Source organism: Ambystoma mexicanum, chromosome 8, assembly GCF_040938575.1.
Source record: "Ambystoma mexicanum isolate Mex_15411 chromosome 8, UKY_AmexF1_1, whole genome shotgun sequence".
Lineage (NCBI taxonomy): Eukaryota > Metazoa > Chordata > Amphibia > Caudata > Ambystomatidae > Ambystoma > Ambystoma mexicanum.
Window position 1 is genome coordinate 15,464,789 of NC_090929.1, and position 21,070 is coordinate 15,485,858.

The following is a 21,070-nucleotide window of genomic DNA, read 5'->3' on the forward strand; positions in this document are numbered from 1 at the left end:
TTTTGGGAGACCCTCTTTCCCCTGGTCTCCAGGCCCCACATGCAGCCACACATTACAGTGTATAGAGGTAGAAACTGGGGCTGGATACTAGTGAGCAGAAGCCCAGATCTTCCACCATGAGGTGGGAATATGGGTCAGATCCAAGGTTTCACTTAAACAGCCTCACAGTGATATATTTACAAGAAGGCCAACTAGGCCCAGGCCTAGGGCGGCAGATTGCCACTGGAGGAACCATTTTAATAGCAGCTCATTTCAGTTTACTCGTTGTCATTTTTTAAATTAAAGCTTGCTTTGTTTCTTGGGTCTGAGTGACTGATTTGGAGCGGTTATCAGACATTGCACTCAGACAGCTTAAGTATTTGCTGGCCAAACTTGAAAACATGCTTGATGTTTACAAAAACTTTATTGTTATGTTGATGTTTATTAAAAAAAAAAAAAAAAAATAAGGAAACGCGTACCAAACCCAGCGTGCTTTAGGTATTCAGTGATGTAGTCATAGAACTCCCACGGACTTATGTGACAGTCATTCCTATGTGGCCAGAACTCTACTTAATATGCAAAACAGTCAGAACCTGATTGGTTGTATTGGAGCCACTTCACATTATGATTGGAGTGTGTTCTAATATCATATGAATACACTGTGTTAAGCAATCACTTTCATGTTCTAATACACAACATGTCCGCTGCTTATGCTCGCAACAGTGCCGTTTCCGAATGTATGTAATGACTTTACAAACCCAGTAGGCCATTTGATTGCTCCACCCAACGCCTGCCTTTCCTTTCATAGGATAGATTGCACTTGGACCCGGTCTGTGTCAAGCCTGCAATCCTTCTGCTTGTACGACATTGCCGTTCTTCGAGCAGTACTACCGTAGTATTCTATACTGACTATTGGCAGCGGACCTACTCTTACGCGCAATTGACTGTTGATTACTGGCAGACACGCTCTTGTACCCGAAACTGACCCTCCTCTGCTTACCTATCAGCAATTAATTAGAACTCCTGCCCTTTCTAATCTCAGCACACCAGATGAACCTCTGGCCCACGCTCTCTCTAGCCATTCCAGAGAACTACACTATCATCAGACTAGATAGAGAATCCTCTAGAGGCGGCGGAATCGCGGTCATCGCTAAAACCTAATCTCCCTTTCCCATCAGCTGAACTCGGCCACACAGACCTCGTGTGCAGACCCCCAGGACCAATATCTACCTTCAAGGAAGATATCTCTCAACTCCTCTCTGCCAACACCAAACCAGGATCACAAATCCTGTTGCTTGGTGACTCTAACTTAGGCCTCCTAGACACAACCGACGACAATGCAGCTGCCCTCGCCAATTGGATCACAGAATTAGGATTCTCTTATCGCATTACCAAGACCACGCACAAAAAAGGGAGATTTTTAGACTGGATTGCAGATCTCAACATCCTCCCTAACGTACCTTGTGCATGTTCGGACCATCACATTGTGTCCTTTTCCTTACAGAATAGTACTCAACCAAACCTGTACATTGCCCCCGCACTTTCCGGCTCCGACCAGAAATAAGAATATTAGAGTAGAGAGACTACTACCTTTACTACAACCTATCCTTACTCATCCAACTACCAACACAGATCCACAACATTAGTAGAACTATTTAACCTAACACTTTGCCAAGCTATCGATACTGTAGCACCACTGAAAATGCGCAAAGCAAGCCACGAGCCGACCTAAACTCTTGGTTCACCTCCAACCTCAAAACCTTTCGCAACAACAAAAGAAGAGCTGAAACCTCATGGAAAAACCACCCTTCAGCAAATTCCCCAAATCTTCTAATTGCTACAAATCCGCAATCATCCAAACCAAAAGTGACACCGATAACATAGAATCATCAATGCCAAACCAGGCACCAGAGAACTATTCACCATCCCTCGAGGGCTAGAGTCCCCTATACCACCACCTGCAACATGCACCAAAGAGAAGAAATGCTGCACCAATATACAAAAAGCTCTGCTTGATAGAATGACGCCTCTTCAAGCTAAAAACTTAGCATCTCCAACGAATCATGTCCACCTTAGACCCAACCCGCGTCTGCAAATCCAAACCCATGTAACCCATTTAAATTCACCCCTATCTCCAGTAAAGACGTAGAAAACATAATAACCAGTCTTAAGCCCTCCAGATATCTGGGAGACATCTGCCCTGCAACCATCATCAAAGAGGCAGTGAGAGCTTGCACCCTTCATCGCCTCATAAACCAGCACGGTCCCATCCAATCTGAAGGATGCCTGGGTGTAACAATATTTTAAAAAACCTAACCTCGATCCTGATATCCCTATGAACTACAGACCAATTACCACAGTACCATTCCTGCAGAAAATCCTAGCTAGGGCAGCCTATTTACAGGCACATCTAGATACCCACAATATGGTTGTCAGTCAACGATAGAATTGCATTCAAAACCCTAGCTCTCACCCATAAATGCCTTTCTAACTCAGCACCCAAATACCTAACCTGCAAATTCACCAGAAACCAATCAGACCGACGCACTAGCTCCTCACAACAAGCTACAGAAATCCTGGGGCATTAGCTTCCCTGTTCTAGTATCAAAACTGTGGAACTCCTTAAGAACAGAACCCCTTTTCCCCGTTTCAGGAAAAACGCAACAATTGGCTCCCAGCAGACGCCATAAATGCATATTATGTTACTATCTGTAAATATTCCATTTGATGCACTTGCACATACAATGTAACTAAACAACTCCATGCAATGTATATGTATATACCATATAACTACTGTATTCAATGCTTATCATGTTTGTATGTAACTCACCTGTAACCTTAAGCAATGCGCCCAGATACCCGAGGGTTAGGTGCGCTATAAAAAGAAATAAATAAATAAATTTTTTCAACCATTGCAAAAATGATTGTTTTCTCTCCAGAAAAGTAAAGGTTAAAAATGATGCATCATTTTACAATATTAAACACATGCCCATACTTAAGTCAAGCACAGAGTTCCCACAAGTAGGCACTACTTTCTCTCAGCGGCCCCACATTTCGGAGGTCTGTGGCCAACCAAAAGGCGCAAGCATGAAATAGATTGCACAGTAGTTAAAATGGTGAAGAGTAAATCTAAATGTGCAAGTGCATCAAGAAGCCGGTGAAATGATGCCCAAAGCCATAGAAGGGTGAAAGAGAAGAACACGGTGTGCCAAACTTATAGACGGTTTCAGAGCCGTAAAGCGAAGAGGCCCGAGATGTCCCTTCAAGAGATCCGTGTGGCCATCTTTATAGAAGCTGCCCAGTGCTAAGAAGGCAAATGGCCTCCCTGCTGGGTTTACCATGGGTCCTTCATGAGATTGTGCTGCACGCTCAGTACTACCAGGAGAACAGCTGCAAAGCACGCCACACAACAGTTACATTTATAAGTAAACTTTACATGAATTAGATTTGATATACACGGTGTAAGGGAGGCATGGTATCACAAGTATGACACTGACGCAAGAGATACCATTTCAAAACCTTTATTACATTTTTGGGGTTTGGAAAAACTCATACTTTGCCCTATAGCTATGATGGGAGTAGTCTCTACCTTCAACTAACAAAGAAAACACAGTCCTAGTCAAATCAAAATCGCCTATACTAACAAAACCTAATGCTAGCGCCATCTCTTATACAAAAAATGTGTAATGGGGAATATGTACGCAAAGGAAAATCAGTGTTATAACAATAAGGATCAAAATGGCTGAGTCAGCTCTCCTTCCCACATTGGATTAAGGCGGTACCTGTAGACAGGATGAAAGACTCTGGCTCAAGTTCTCAAAAAAAAGGGCAACTCAAAACGCGATCGAGGCCCGCCTGGCCTTACACATTAAAGTCACTTATTCCAGCGTTCCAAAGGAACAAGTTACTTACCAACTGGTAACGTTCTTCCGACTGGATGTTCCTCCAATGTATTCCACATCTTTGACATGTAATGTCCACAGCCGTGTACTTGGGATATTTTTCGGAAGAGGGCGTCCTGGGTCGATGGTGTCGGGTCGATGTCCCTCGAAGGATTCCGTCGAGGGTGACGTCACCGGATGTTATAAATAGGATGCACGGCGCCCGTAGCCTCAGTTAATGTTTTTTCTTCCATAACGTGTGACATGCTCGTACACCATGTCTACTTGACTGCACATAGCCTTGAGGGAACGTAAGCTGCACTAGCATAGGAAATTCTTCAGAGGGGCAGGCTGGGAGGGCGATGTGGAATACGTTGGAGGAACATCCAGTCGAAAGAATGTTACCAGTTGGTACGTAACTTGTTCTTCGAATGGATTGTGTCTAATGTATTCCACATCTTTGACACACTCCCAAAGCAGTACCAGTAAATGGAGGGAAAAGAATTTAGAGTACCCAATCAGATGGCAGAATGAAGAACCGCCTTGACACAGGCCATATCTTGACAATGGAGCGTATCCAGGGAGTAATGTTTGACAAAGGTGTGGATAGAAGCCCAAGTAGCTGCGTCACAAATATTCCTAATAGTAACTCCCCGCTGCAGGGTAGTGCAAGTAACCACGCCCCTAGTGGAATGAGCTTGCAACCCTTCAGGAGGGTCCTTGCCCGCCAATCTGTAACATTCTGTAATGGTGAGGATAATCGACCTGGACAAGGTCTGTTTGGTAACAGCCTGGCCCAATTGGTGTCCCACGTACCCCACAAAGAGTTGATCATCCACTCAGACCCTGGACATCCTAGAAATATAAAAGCTCAGAGCTCTCCTAGGGTCCAACCTATGGAGTCGCTCCTCTTCCTTACCAGGATGAGGAGGATAGAAAGCAGGAAGTACCATTTTCTGGCTTAAATGAAACTCAGACACTACCTTAGGTGGAAAGGAAGGACGTACCCGCAGGACAACCCTATCCTTGTGGAACACAGTGAAGGGCGGCTTAGATGAAAGTGCCTGCCATTCACTTACTCTGTGGATCCGGAAGCTTCAAAGAGAGATTCCCCGTTGTATTATCGTGAGGTCGCTTGAGGAAGGGAAGGCAGTAGTGTGGGCTATTGTATCCAGAACCCGCGCATCCAAAGTAATAGCTCGCCATTCTTCGAGATGCTGAGACAGCCTGCCCCGAACCGGCGAACAATGGAACATGGCCTCATAGTTGGTTTGGAGCATCTGCGGCAGTGCCTGAAGGCAAAGAGGCAGCTGCCTGAGCAACTTTGGCACCCCTATTTCCCCGACCAGCACAGGTACTTTTACGTTGACGCCGTTGACTGGCGGCTCCTCTCGTCCTACCAAAAGAAGAGTAGTAACGAAAGGAACCTCCCCTCCACTGCTGTCCCCTAGGACGAAAAGGCAGAGGTTGATGCACAGCTGCGCTCAAAGATTTAGCCGCAACATTTGAGGTCTGCAACCTCTCAAGGCTATCGTCAGCCTTGCTGCCAAACAAATGCACGCCATCAAAGGGCATGTTCAAAAGACGGGCTTGCACATCCGGAGCAAAACCCCGACTTCTGCAACCATGCAAATCTGAGTTTAACGGTGCTCACAGCCATGGACCGGCTAACACTGTTGGCCGTGTCCAATCCCGACTGAAGGGATTCACACATAGCATCCTTGCCATTTTGCACGAGAGCAAGGAACATATCCCTTTCTTCCCCCTCGGAAATATGCTCAGCAGCTAGAGAAACACAATTCCACAGAGTGTGTGAAAATCTTGCTAAGGCACAAGTGGAGTTGGCCGACTTCAGCACCATACTCCCCGCAGAAAACACCCTGCTTGCCCAACCATAGAAATGTTTGTCATCCCCATCAGGAGGGATGGTAGGGTACGCCACCTGCCTCGAGGTGGCCGTAGCCGCCTGAACCACCAAACTCTCGAGAGTGGGGTGAGAGGAAAGGTAGTTGGGGTCACTACTGGAAAGGCAATATTTTTTTGGTTAATGACTTGTTAACTGCTGGAAGAGATTCCGGTATCTGCCAAGCAGCCGCCACCCTTTTCTGCAACGTCAAATGAAAAGGTAACACTGGTTCAGAGGACAGACCTTGATCCAAAATATCAGTTAAGTCATCCTGAACAAAAACTTCCGGAGGACTAGACCAACCAAGATACTTAGTGACCATAGCCATCAGTCTCCTATAGGATGACCCAGCATGAGCCCCAGGCTCAGGTCTACCAAACTCCACCTCAGGAGAAGTGTCCAAGCCACTGGTATCATGAAGAGATTGACGGAACTCATCCAACTGACTGTCCCTGGAAAAGAAAGGAGCCACATCAGGCTCAAATTCCAAATCTGACCTCTCCTCATCCTCATAGATATCATCCAGAGGGAGAATGAACTCCTGCCTCGGGACAGAAGAGGGCCCAGAATCCTTAACAGGCCTCACAGACGTGGAAGTAGCCTTCCTTGGAGGATCCACAGTACCAGGGACCTCCATCGGCAAATTCCGGCCCGAAGGCGTCGAGGGCGGCAACTGCTTTGGTGTCGAAGGCACTGACGGCCTCAGCATCGACAACGGCGCAGACGGCACCGAGGGATGGTGTGAAGGCAAAGCTTCGACATCCGTATCCGATGGACACTGCGCCGACGGAGTCGACACTGACCTCGAGCCCTTACCAGATTTCTGCGGTTTTGCCGGGGATGAAAACAGACCTGGAAGCTGGCGATCAACCTGAACCTAGTCCGAAAGGGACCTCGAAGGTTCCCAATGAGTATCGCGCCGAGGACCCGAGCCCGAAGGCGCACGAGCCACGGACCAAGACCGTTCCCTGCCGGCTTCTTCCGAAGGCACGGACGGAACTGTGCCCTGGGCCCTGAAAATCACTAGCATCTGCTCTCTGAAGGCTGCCCATTCCTCCGGAGTCTAGGACTTAGTGGGACAAGCCACTATCCTCGCAGCGCCATCCTCCGAGGAGGACGGGGAAGGCGACCGGTGGCAGCACTTCCGGGAATGCCGAGACAAGGACGAATGGATGGAACCACTTTGGGACCGAGATCGCCGGGACTCCTTCCGACGAGGAGAGTCACCCCTCGAATCTTCGGTAAACATCCCCTTAGCAGCTTTACGGGACTTACTGGGTTTAGAACCCGTACCTACCTGCAATTTCCCCATACGCTGCCGCAAGGCCTTAGCAGTCAGCGACTGCCGTTTGGATCAGTCGTCAGTGTCATGACTCTCGCCCAAACACTACAAACAAATGCGATGCTGGTCCGTAATCGACATCTTAGACTTGCAGTCCCGGCAAGTTTTAAAGCCAGAGCGCGGAGTCGGAGTGGTCGAAGAAGAAGACATATTCATGAGGAATACACGAGGCACGCCGAGTCTCCGAAGCAAACACATTTGCGGAGGCTATGGGCACTGTGCGTCCTATTTATAACATCCGGTGACGTTGCCCTCGACGGAGGCCTTCGAGGGACATCGACCTGACGCCATCGATGCAGGACGCCCTCTGCCAAAACATTTCTGATGTACACAGCTGTGGACATTACATGTCATAGATGAGGAATACGTTGGAGGCCACAATCCATTCAAAGTTCTTTTACAGTTCAACCAAAAAGTTCACAGTTCAACAAAAGGTTCACACAGGTCTCCCTCTGTCGTTCTCAGACCTCTCAATGGTTTAACAGGAATCTTTATAGCGATGCACTATTCCGGGACGCCCACAGGTGTATGTACTTCATGGCCACAGTAATATTCTTGGAGAAGTGGCGGACCCCTACAAACAAGGCAATGGAAGGGATGGGGAACTCACCCCCTAGACTGAAGTATGTGACATTGGTAGAAGAGGCAGACCACACTCGTAGGGTGAAGCGCCTCAACCACAGTCCCTTTCTTATTCTGGGAACATCTAGTGGGTGGCCAAGGGGGTAAGATATCTCCTCAAACTATTGGATGATAGACCTGAGGGTGTTATGGGATGGGTCCCCATGCCACCATCCCCTCTGGCAGGAGAGAATCACATACCGGGCAAAGGTGCTAATGGCCCTTCAAAGGCACTCGTCAGGAGACCGGCAACCTCAGGCGGAGTGATGCACCCCATCCCCAACCCATGCTCAATGAGATGCAGGGCCCGGTGTCATCAACTCTAAAGCACCGAAAACACTTGCCACGGTTTCTGCCGCAGATGTGGCTCCAGTGTAGCTCGAGCACATGCACATTCATGCACAGACTAGAAGGCCAAAATGGAGATCCAGCTGCAGCTCGGATTACCCAATAAGACACAGTCTACCTCTGTGGGGGGTGAGGAGGGGGTGACACAAACAGATATACTCTAATTCAGGGCGGCGGGGGAGTCATTTCACAGTACCTAATGGCACTGCATCGCCACAGAGGATATGCAAATGCAGCCCAAGCATCCAGACGTGTCCAAGGCAAGGAGCAGCAGGAATGTAGCAGGGGACATCCAAAGAAAAGATGGGAAGGGGGCCCTGAGAAGAAGGTTAGGGCAGGAGTTAGGGTACAGCAGAGGAGGCAAGAGGGGAGTAGAGGCAGCAGGAGGAGGTAAGAACAGAAAGTAGTAGGAGGAAAACATTAGAAGGTGGGAGGGTGACAGGAGGTGGCAAAAAGGGGACAACAGGGGGTGGCAAACGGGAGAAAACAAGCAGTGGTAAAAGGGAGACAGCAGAAGAAGTAGGAGGAAGACAACAGGAAGGGGTGGGAGTAGATCACCAAGGAGAAAGCACAAAGGACTAGCCAGGTGGAAGCAAGATGGAATGATCCCCTCGGGCGGGGGACGTCTTAATCCACAGAGGACCGAGTATGTGGTTTTGAGGAGGATCAGACGAGTAGAGCGGTGCTGCAGAGGGTACAGCTCTGCACCCTAGGAAAGAGGTGATACTCCCTCCTCCTCCTCTCAGGAAACGGGGACCAGGAAGCACAGTTGTCTGTGTGGTGATGTAAGAGAGAAACTCCACTTGTTTCTGCCACTTATTGCGGACACACAGCAACATCTTCAGGACCTGCAAGGAGATGGGAGGTGGACGAGGGGGCGGGGGCCTTGAAATCCAGTGAACCTTACAAGGTTACCCTCAAGAGTGAAACACTTTGCAATGTGTTGAACTGAGAACTTTGGGACTGCCAAGAGGTCGGGGAGGGCGGGAGAACAGAGAGAGAAAAGAGAGTGGGTACTCAGAGAGAGAGAAGAGAGGAAGAAAGCCCAATGTGTGATTAGATTCTCAGAGAAAGAAAAGAGAGTCCACCCCGACCATGTTGAAAGCTGCACATTTAAAGAAAAAACGTATTATTAATGTGTTATGGCTCTAAAAAAAAGACCTTTCACAGACAAAATCCAAAGCTATATAAACAGACCTTTACGTTTTCAAAAACACCACAATTAACATGAAAATCAATACAAAAAGGAAACCATTACAAACATTTCAGCAAAGCCATGGCCATGAACTTTCCAAGTACTTCAATTGCTACAAATGTTCCATTTCCTGCATGTGGTCCTTCCCAGAAATCCGCTAAAGGAAGCCACTGGTCTGAGGGAAATTGCTGTAGGGCTGCACATGCAATCGGGCTGCTCCCAGAAGTCTATGGAGCGCTTCCACAATCTCACCTGCGGGCAGCAAGTTTAATTGAAACCTTAACAGTGACTGCGCCAGAATGCGTGCCTGGGAAGTGCACCAAGCGGCTGGTCAAGTCTTGGGAACGATGAATGCATCTACTTATCGTGGCCGGCCAGTCTGCTCTCAGAATGTACTTCTTTTTTTACCCAAACTGGGTTTTCCATCAAATCAGCCGTTGCTCTATCAGTAGTGGCCAAGACTGAGTGGGCCACAGCCTGGTTGTGTCCCCGCCTTCAGGGCCCGCGTGCTCCGACTCTTTCACCTTGCTCCAACCATGGAGCACTATACAAAAAATGAGACTCTGGACTACGGCTGGTGATATGTAATGTCATCTTAGTTAACCCTGGAGCTGCACGTTTCCTTGCTGGCTGCCAGCTGGCCCGAGAACTGTAGGCGGGGCACACACAAGCCACAGGCCTCCATTCTCACAACTGTGATGCCGGAGCGCTACACTCCTGACCGCGGGTGGGCCCAGGAGCTGCCCATCCATGCCAGGCCTTCACCTTCATGGTTGGGCAGCTGACACCGCACTCCTCAGTTGCGGCCACAGCACGGTTGCTCTTTTGCTGCGGCTTATGCTGCCTCCACACAGTCTGCAGGCCACGCCACTTCTTTGCACTCGAGCAGCCACAAGAGGCACTGGGACCCAGACACCCCGTCGCCAAGGTTGTGTCCCACTCCCAGATCCCCGAAGCGGGCCACGCAGTTTCCAGGATCACCTGGTTAGTCAGTTCAGTTAGGCTGCCCGCACGCAGCAGAGCGGACCGCAGGGGACACCATTAGCGGTCTGGAGCACCAGACCATATACCAGTGCTGGGGGCACCCAGCCAACAGCATAGGATAGGGAGCACCCTAGTAGCCCGTGGTCACACGGGCTCCTTCCTGGCCTGAGGGCACCCAGGCCAACACAGAATTGCCCGGCAGGGGCTCCGCGCTGACCTGGGTGGGGGGACATCAGGGACAGCTTTGCCCGGCAGGGGCACTGTCCAGGTGGAGGGTCCTACAGCAGCAGGCCCTCCACCTGCTACGCAGCGCCAGCATCGCGTAGCTGCCATAACCGACACATCAGACAGGACTCCATCGTATCAACGGCCTAGCCAGAACTGGCTAGTCCCTTTTATTATGTAGGTCACCTGGTGACCACCATGTGACCATAGTAGGAGCCCTGGGAGATAGGAAGGAAGGAACCCAGGAAGGTGCGACAGACCATAAGCCTTAAGCGTCCATAATGTGGGACAGCTTCTCTGCATGCATGATGGATGGCCGGGGTGAAGTTATCTGGTCATATAATGAATGATACGATTCTCCACTCGTACCATCCTTTAAGTGAGTTTAAACCAAGTTCAAGGTCGCAGAGAGGCTATTGGGAGGTCGGGAGGCTTTTTCTAGATCCTAGCCTCCAAACGCTCCCAATTCAAGTCATAAATAGGCCAGCAACCACTTTCGCTTTATATGAAGAATCTGCAGAATTTGAGCGACAGCCTCCACATCTGATAAACAAACGGATCCATTTCCCTTCCAGTTGCACTTGGATGTTAAGCACATTTGCACGCTGCACTTGCACGCGCTGAAGGCTCACAATGCCTCTCCTTGTTATATCGCCTCTCATTCCCATCTTCCCTCCGTGTCGCCCTGTGGGCGCTGTGAGTGCCCTACAAATGCACAGTAAATAAATATTTCAAAACCGAGGTAAGTGACTTCTTTCCTAGGAATTATTTCAACTGAGTGTGAGAACCATCTAAACCCCACATGGCTTCTTGCTTTGTGACTTCTTAGTACTGATTAGCAGATCATTTCATGAGGCATACTGAGAGAGAGCATTTAAGGGCTGGGGGCTGGAGGCCTATAGGAGTTGGATCAGCTAACATAAGCCATCAGCAGAGCCTCTGCTCCCCAACCTTTAGGATAATTAAGGCAGCTGTCTGGAGTGCCGCTCCAAAATCTGCAAGGTAAAGATTAAAGAGGTAGTGAGCCAAGATGCACCCCTGCCTGCGAAGACCTCCTCCGGTGTTAATTGGACGAGTCCGGGAGCCCTGAGCCTCCAGCCAGATCTGCACCTTGGTATTTTCATGAATAAATAAGGCCCCTAGATTTCTATTTCTGCCATAATGTACCCCGGTTAATAGTATGAAAGGCTTTTGAGAAGTCAATGAGAGCCACATAAAGAATGGAATTTTTCTTAAACCATACACTATCCCACATATAAGTCATCACCAAACCATTTATATTGGTTGTGTGAGAAACCTGAAGGCGACTCACCCGCTCGTCCCCGGGTTCTATCATCCAGGTGGCCAGGACATGGCTATCGCTACTGGATCCAGTTCCTCGGGGTGGACCAGTGTGGGAAGATCACCTGTATGAGGAGTCGGGGAGCACAAGTGGGACACCAAAGGGTGAGACGCGGTATCCCCTTCCCTATAACACCTTTCCCCCATCCTACCGGGTAAGATACTTCGAAGCTCCCCCCACCTTTCCCGACACAAACACTTTTTCACAGAGAGACCATTGTGAGCGACAACAGACCAACATCAGAGCTGTATACCTGACATGTCCCAACACATGGTCAGGCAATTACTGATCACTACACACACCTGACTCCCATCACACTTCCCCACACGGATAAAAGGCAGAGCACGAAAGCACAGACTGAGCGAGGAAAAGCACACGAGGAAGCAGCAGTTCCAAGATGGCAGTTTAAGACAAGAAGAAAGGCAGCGAGACCGGAGAGAGTTGCAAGGAGGGAAGTACGCTTGACCACTAGAAACCATTATTTTTACAAGCCTTGGAAAGCCCAAGACCGGGAACTGAAGCTGAACAATACTACAATGTGCATCAAAAGTATACAGGGGGCTCCTGTGTCAATAACCCAGGCCTGGAGGAGTGATTGCAGCTGTGGTATAGTCCTTGGCTCCTGCAAAGAAGCCGCGCCAGTAAAAGCAGCACAGCCGTTGAGTCAGAGAAACTAATATAAAAATCATCTTGTGTTTGAACCAAGGTTGCAAGCGGCAACATTGTATGAAAACCTCTACAAAAGGACAGTGTTTGAAGCGCATGTAATGAGAGGCGCAAACGAGTGGAAACTAAAGGAGTGAATGTACTTTGAAAAGGCTAAAGAAGGGATACCGTGTACAGAGTGCTCCGGCGCCACGTGGGTGCTCATTCGAAGGTCTCTATTTGATATGCAACTGAATGGCAACTATATTGTAAAAGGAACTTTATATCGAAGTGGTCCTGCAACGGGTCAAGCTAAACCCTGTGCACACTCGAAAGTCTTCGATAAATGTAAACTGAACTGCAATTGGCCCGAGCCCAGCAGAGGGAGACTAATTGAAAGTGGAAAAGGGATCTGAGCCCGGCTGCGGGGGATCCGCAGTGAACCGTGAGTCACCTGAGAAAGAATAGTTTCTGAACATTAAAGTAAAAGGATCTGAGCCCAGAAGACGGAGATCTGCAGTAACGGAAGAGGAATCTGAGCCCAGAAGAGGGGGATCCGCAGTAACAGAAAAGGGATCTGAGCCCGGCTGAAGGGGATTCAGGGTGAGACACCCGAAGTAGAAAATTATAAGAAAAAACAAACTTTCTATATTTTTGTTTTGCACATCAGGCCCTCTGAATCAAGAGACTTTGATGAGAAGACAGACTTCGGCATCAAAGACCCTGATGCTGGAATTGGAACTGTATCTTCATATCGAGGAAGGCATAGTGTGTGCTTGGCTTGAGTGAACCACCTTGCCCTGTGCTGAAAATGTGGGGAAGGGAGGCCAACGGCCCAAACATCCTGACTTATCATTTTGTGAACACTTCTTTTTTTTTCATGAACACAATCCCACACTATTTGTAACTTAGAGGTAAGGATTGGCAATATTTTATTTTTTAGTATAGGCCTTTTTATTTTGACGAGACTCCACTGGGACTACATTATTAATATTTTGATGGTCGTAGCTTGCTCCCATCATAGATTTAGGTTTAGCTATGCGTTTTTCAACTGCATGTGAAAGTTCAATAACCACTATAGTCATTTGCATCTGTCTTACTTCAATACCATGCCTTCCATACAGTATACATCCCCTTTCTAAAACTGATTAGCTGTTTTTGCAATATTTCGGAACGAGATGCCCATAGCTCTAACTCCTGTAATTCCAAAGCTCCAAAGATCTTACTATCAAGGTCCAGAAGGGCGATCAGCCTATAGTTGGAAGAGTCGGCACAAATGCTATTCTTATATATCAGAACTATTATTGATATCTTCCAAGATTCTTGCATCCTCTGGTAATTACAATGTTTGCAAAAAGGAGAAAAAGGATGTGGGACCAAAGGACTTTATCCGCCTTTAAGATCTGATTAGTTAAACCATTGGGTAGAAAGGCCTGAGAGGTGGAGGCCTTATTAACACGTTTTTCAATGTCATCTACATTAAAGTGGAGCTCCCATAAAGGATGCTCCTCCTTAGTCTGTATATCTCTGTCCGACTTCTTGTATAGCTCCTCTTTCCAGTTGGCCTCTGGAGTACAAATTGGGGCTTGAGCTCTTGGTTTATCAATGTGCATTTCGAGAGACCAAAGTTGAAAGCATTTGCTCTCCTTCGCTTTGCACCATTAAATAGCGATATGATATTGCATCTTTCCTCCATATCTACTCCTCACCGACGAAATCTAATTTTTTGAATGTGCGCAGGTTCCTACTCCAAGCCCTTTTCCTTTCCCATACGGCCTGGTCAAATACATGCCACACAGTACCCTTGTACAAACTTCACATACCCATTCCTGTTGTTCCCTGGAATAGTTTGACAAAACATTTCTCAATTTTCTAATGAGAAATGTACCACCACCACTACGAAACTTAGAGATTCAAAGGCCCCCGGAATTTACAGCCAAAGCACTGTGCACCGTTGGCCGAGAGGATTCTAATCTGAACTTAAAGCCAGCCGTCAGCATATGGTGGTCACTATAGGTTCAAGCTGCGCATTGTTTTGAAGAACCTTAGGGGAAGAGAAAAAGGCCAACACTAAGACTATCTTGGGCTAGGGGAATTCAAGTTAGACTTCTGCACAAGTCAATGAATTTAGTTTCTATGTAGTGATAATTAAGAATAAAGCTCCTTCAACCCTTAAAACAGGTTGAGTCTTTTCTGCTGATCAATGTTCATATGACCCTCCCTATTCCCTGTGTCTCCAAAGTCAGGATGTCATTTAACAGGAGAGGAGGTGTTGCTGCATTCCGCACCAACAATCTTTCAAACCTTCACCCCACCAGAAGACTACACCACCCGTCTACCACCCTACCCCACAGTGTTAATGATTCTTCAGTGCCTACATATATGAACCTTTCCTGCAATCCCTCTCATGCAACCCACCATTGTTAACACAGCGAGAAAACAAAATACAAAAACACATCTGCTTTAATGCACAATCCCAAAGCTTCCAGCAAACCACTTACATAGTCACATTCACACCAACAGAAAGAAAAGTCTATTCCCCACCCCAGCCTTGCTAATACCACCCACTGTTGGGCAGGTGGGTCAAAGCGATCTCAGGAAGGAAAATAGGTGGGAACACAATTTGGAGGAAAGACCTCCATCCAGGATGATACCTCTGGCCCAGAATGCATTTGAGGGCTCAAGGTCAAACAAGCGATGCTTGAGGTGGGGTCTAAGAAAGAATGCACATTGGCAAGAGGTCCTCGGGGTGGTAGGGTGCCAAAGAAGAATGGACATAGTCTGGGGGCAAGATAGTTCTCTGGAACGGGGGAATCACAGAAGGAGTACTGCCTGGAGGTACAATGAGTCTCAGGGTGGGAGAGTATCAGAGAAGGAGTGCTACCTGGAGGCACGATGGGTCTCAGGGTGGGAGGGGACCACAGAAGAATAGGAGGAGTACTGCCTGGAAGCAAGATGGGTCTCAGGGTGAGAAGGCACCACAGAAGAATAGGAGGAGTACTGCCTGGAGGCAAGATGGGTTTCAGGGTGGGAGGTCGTCACACAAGAATGAGAACTGCCTGGAGGCAAGCTGGGTCTCAGGGTGTGAGGTCTTCACAGAAGGAGGAGTACTGCCAGGAGGCAAGATGGGTCTCATGGTGGGAGGGCATTACAGAAGAATGAGTACTGCCGGAGACAAGATGGGTCTCAGGATGGGAAGGCCTCACAGAAGAATGAGTACTGCCTGAAGGCTTGATGGGTCTCAGGGTGGAAGGCCATCAGAGAAGGAGGAGTACTGCCAGGAGGCAACATGAGTCTCAGGGTGGAAGGGCATCACAGAAGAATGACCCTTGGAGTCAGGATATCCCTTAGGTCTGCACAGTTTTAGGGACGAATATGGTTTGATGCGAAGGCGTGCACTCAATATGGAAAGGCATCGGGTCTGGGTGAGCTGTTGAGGAGTGGCCTCAAAGTCAGAGACCAATAGGAAAGAATTAGCTTCTGAGAAACGAGGGCTGTCATGGTTGAAAAAGAGCAGATTAGGTTGAGCCACAGGAGACAGGTAGGTCCTTCATGAGTGTAGTCATCAGTTAGGTAGAATCCTGTAGGGCTGGACAGTTCTCAAGGTGGACACACCTGCAAGAAGGTTGAGCCCAGGAGGCCCGGATGGTTCTCAGGGTGCAAACACATCCAAGTGCGTTGAGCCGAGAGGGCAGGGTGGGTCTCAGGGTTGAACAGAGCCATGAGAGCTGAAGAAGGCAAGGCTGCCAGAGGTGGAGATGCCTCGTGGTAGGAAAAGTCTGGCACAATGTGGTTCAGCAGAAGCGTCAGTCTTCTCTTATGCTTCAAGGATCTCCCATGGATTTAACCTCCATGTAACGTGGAAATAAAGACGACATTGTCTTGGTTCTGAAGTGTGTAATCCAGCTCTCCCTGAGAGAAGAGAACAATAACAGGAAAGGGTTAAAAGCCATTCAAAGAACAAAACAACGGTATCAACCAATAATAGCTCATGAGCACAAAACCCAAAGCACAGAAAATGAGCAAACGGCAGCGCAAGACAATAAGAGCTGGAATGACATATCAAGAGCACAAGTTCCAGCCAATGATGACCTCAAGCCAATGAGAGCATGGCCAACAACAACTCAAGAGGTTAAAACCCAAACCATTAACAGCTGAAGGGAATAGAAAGAAAACAAATGGCAGGTTAAGGGAACATGAGCTCAACCATCGCAAACATAATGGAATACATGCACACTTTTGAAGAACAATTCCAACCCCAGCTCAACTCCTGTGGCAGGCTTAGACCTTTGGATAAATCCTCTGAGACATCAACCCCTGGACACGCTCGCTAGACCAACCCACTGTATCCAAGTTCACCTTAAGACACTGGTCTTACCCCAATTAGTAAACCTCCCATCACAAGTGCACATATTGGACTGCATTTTCACCTAATCCCTGAACATCAAGACCTTCCAAGTCAACAAGAATGACTGGACCAAGTACTCCACTACCAATTGAACCTCCTAAACGACCCAAACACACAACGTCACCCCAAATAGCAGAAAACAAGAAGCCCCAAGAATTGACATGGGGTGATACCAAACAGTGGCAAGCAGATGACCACTTAAATCACTCTCGGAGTAGTCCTGTTTATCTTTCAAAAACATTTATTTTGCAATGGATACTGGAATCCTGTGTGTCTCTACAACAGCATGGCCAGGTGCCTCCTCAGACGCAATATTCATGCCATGCGGAGTCCCTACGTTTCAGTCTGTGGATTCTCCCAACATCTCTTTGCCAGCGCTTCACCACCGAACTCGCTCCAAAAATCTCTGACTGCCTCTCAGCCATCTGCCACTGGATGGCCATGCAATGCCCCGTACTTACCTCCTTTAAAAACAGAGGCGATCTAGCTCATCTCCCTGCTGTGAAGAACCCGAGGGAGTTCTCACGGATAGACTGCAGGGAGTTTTTGTTCAGGTGTCAAGGGCATTGCTATCACCTTTGGAACCAGACCCTGGGGTGGACCAGTGCAGGAGGATCACCTGAACAGGGCGTCCTTGGGGACTGCGGGAGGAATGCCCTCAGGAGAGATGCAATATTACCACCTTTCCAACACACCCCTACCTGACACCCCTCAGTCTCCATGGGATATGTTAAACCCATTTTTCCCATAATTACCAGAAAGCACTGACATCCCCAATCCACCCCCCCCGCTCCCTTTTCTATGCCAACACTGAGACGAAGAAGAGAGGGATGGAGAGAATGAAGATCACTGAAAAGAAACACACAGACACATAAGACAGATTCTTCCCTTTTAACAACAGACTGTCCCCTTAACAAGGACAGGCAAGATCAGGCCTCCCTTGACAATCAGTCTCACCTGGGACCTATTAAGCATCCCCCTCACTATAAAAGGCAGAGCACACAGACACAATGAGTGAACTGGGGATGCTGGATGGTGCACGGAAGCCAGAGGGAGAAAACTCAAGCTGAAGAGACACTGGAAGGCCTGGAGGAAGGAGGACTACCTAATTGCTGGGCCTGTGAATACAGGGGAGGCTGCAGTGTGGAAGGGTAACTGCCCCAGGGAGCCAAACCTGGGGCAGCTGGGGTTACCTGGCAGTGCCCAAACCAGAGCTCCTCCCCTAGGCAAAACAGGCAAGCCCACGCATTTGAGGGGCAGGTGGCGAGACCCTGACCTCAACAAGAATCCCCATGAACTCATACAGCTTCCAAAACCGCCAGAGTGCCAAAAGGGGGAGCTAGCGAAGTGGGAGCAAAATCAGAATAAAGGATTCTGGGACTGGAAGTCCAAGGACATTTATTTTGTGAACTTTAAGAGGGGTCCGAGCCTGAACGAGGGAGACCCCGGGAGAAAACAAGAAAACTTAATTGTGCTTCAAGGACCTCACCAACCCTCCTGGGTGAACGGCAGAGTTGAGGAGGCGAGGCCAAGCCTCTGGTGTTAACCTCGACTCGGGGAAAACTGCAGGAAGACGCACACAGCCGGTGAGTTAGCAGGCGACCTGACAGACTGGTGTGTGCTAAGAAACATTGAAGTTTGCAAAAATATATCGCAAGTGAAGGCTGCACGTGTGTGGATGAGACTAGCGAAAAGGCAGACCTGCGAATGAACTTTAAGATAAAGACAGCTGTGGAATCAGCGATACAGAGTAGCAGAGTGGTCAGGCGAAAAGGAGTAGCCCACTCAAAAGTCTCAGTGAAAAGGTGCATTTTTTGAGGCGATAGAAGGGAATGAACTGTAAAAGTGAAAATGAACAAAGTTAATCCTAAGAGAAGGGGAGAGGAAAAGCTGAACATTGGATTCTGAGTCGAAGTGGTCCTATGGTGGTATATAAAGGAGCCACGCACATTTGAAAGTCTTTGACATCCAGAAAGTGGTCTGAGCCTGACTGAGGGTGACCCGATGTGTAAAAAGCTTGGGGAAGGGAGCCCCAACAAGTGTTGTTGAACGGTGAAATTTCTGAGCCCGGAAGAGGGGGACCTACATGAGGTCTAACCCCAACAGAGGGGAACCTACATGAGGCCTGAGCCTGACAGAGGGGGATCCACGTGAACTTTGTGTTTTGGAAACGGTCCGAGCCCAACTGAGAGAGACTGGTGTGAACCTTTTGTGGAACTATATATTGAAGCTGGAAAAAGAGACTTTAGCGTGGAAGGCCAGGCGGGCCTTGATCCACGTTTTGAACTGCCTTTAATTTTGAACAACCTGAGTCAGATTATGTCATCCTGTCTACGGGGGCCACCTTTACCCGTGCTGTTCAACGTGGAGGGGGAGAGCTGACTCAGCCACAATGATTCTTAAAGTTGTGCACATTATTCCTTTTGCATTTACATTTTTTCCCACACACATTTTGTTACATTACAGTAAGGTCTGGCATTAGGTTTTATTAGCACAGGCCATCTTGTATTGATAGACTCCACTAGGACTGCGTTATTTATTATCTGATGGTCCTAGACGTATCATTTGTGTCTGTCTTGCTTTGATACCACGCTTCCCTTACACTGCACACAATGCTCCTCCCATTCTTCCCTCCCCCATGCACTTACCTACTCTCTACATGCCCCAAGGACTGCATCCTTGGGGGTTTTTATTTGACAGCTGCCTCAAACAGCAGCATTTTAGCACTGACATCCACCACAGCCAGACTCAACTTGCTTAACATTAGAAAGACCTGTCCCCTCCTCACTTACCATTATACTAAACCCTCCATCACCACACCTATACTCACTCACCAGGACTACTGCCCCAGCCTACTACTGGGCTTTCCTCTGTATTCTTTCACAACCCTTGGAAAAATCCTCAACTTTTCTACCCACTGTGACCAAGTCCCATGGTGGCGGCCGATCGATGGGACCAAGGTGACCATGGGGACAGGTAGCACGCCCGACCTATTAAGCTGTCCCAAGAAGGACGTGTACAGGGAGATCCTGAGGTTCCCAAACTCTCAAAAGGTGTGAAGCCAGGACTCCTCAGACCCAGAACACCTAAATTCAGCAAACCTTAAAGGGATAGTCCAGTAAAAAAATGTATTTAAAAAATAGATAGGCAATATAAAAAAATAATACAAGCACTATTTTTTTTTAAACTTCCTATGGAAAATTTTGAGCTATTCAAGCTCAAAATTCGCAAAAGCAAGCACATGGGCGCATCCATTTTGTGAAATGGATGCCCTCCTGTGCTGGCTTTTGCTTTGCAGCACTAATGAAGGAAAAGCCAGCCAGCTGTAGTAAACAAAAGCTACCGCTGGTTGGCTTTCCCTTCATTAGTGCTGTACGCGGAGGACGGGGACCGGAGACCAGAGCAGGAAAGCTGCAGCTGAATCTCGGTAAGTGCTATTTATTTTTTTAAAAAAATAAGCACTAGCTGCGTTTTTCTTTCTAGGTTTTCCAGGCTGGAGGAGCCCGGAAAACTTAGAAATAAAACCACAGCTTTAAAAATGTTGTATTTATGTTTGCGGTTGCTTTTGAAGCGACCGCAAACATAAATACAAAGTTGTGTTTGAAAACGCTGCAGTTTTTCTTTCCAAGTTTCTCAGGCTCCTCCGACTCGGAGGAGCCTGAGAAACTCGGAAAGGAAAACCGCAGCGTTTTCAAACACAACCATGTTGTGTTTCTGCCTGCTGTGACTATCACTTTGGGTCTCCGGTGCTCCCCCAGGGGAGCCCGAGAGCCCCAAATGGGGAAGCAGATTTAGGCAGAAAACTTAGAAAAAAAAACGCAGCTAGTGCTTATTTTTAAAAAAAAATAAATAGCACTTACCGAGATTCAGCTGCAGCTTTCCTGCTCTGGTCTCCGGTCCACGTCCTCCGAGTCCCGGCACCAATGAAGGAAAAAAACCCCAGCGGTAGCTTTTGTTTACTACAGCTGGCTAGCTTTTCCTTCATTAGTGCCGCAAAAGCAAAAGCCAGCACAGGCGGGCATCCATTTCACAAAATGGATGCGCCCATGTGCTTGCTTTTGCGAATTTTGAGCTTGAATAGCTCAAAATTTTCCATAGGAAGTTTAAAAAAAAAAATAGTGCTAGTATTATTTTTTTTATATTGCCTATCTATTTTTTAAATAAAATGTTTTACTGGACTATCCCTTTAAGGAA

At 48.0% G+C, this 21,070-nt stretch overlaps 1 protein-coding gene across 1 annotated transcript in view; it reads right to left on the reverse strand.

The window, feature by feature from the left end:
* Window positions 1-14,913: 14,913 nt before the first annotated feature.
* The window catches only part of URM1 (ubiquitin related modifier 1), a 202,111-nt gene continuing 195,954 nt past the window's right edge, over window positions 14,914-21,070 (reverse strand). Inside the window, exon 5 of the mRNA XM_069609142.1 lies at window positions 14,914-16,380. Within this exon, the coding sequence (XP_069465243.1) occupies window positions 16,312-16,380 (69 nt within the window). The 3' untranslated portion in view covers window positions 14,914-16,311. The remainder of the gene's footprint in view (window positions 16,381-21,070) is intronic.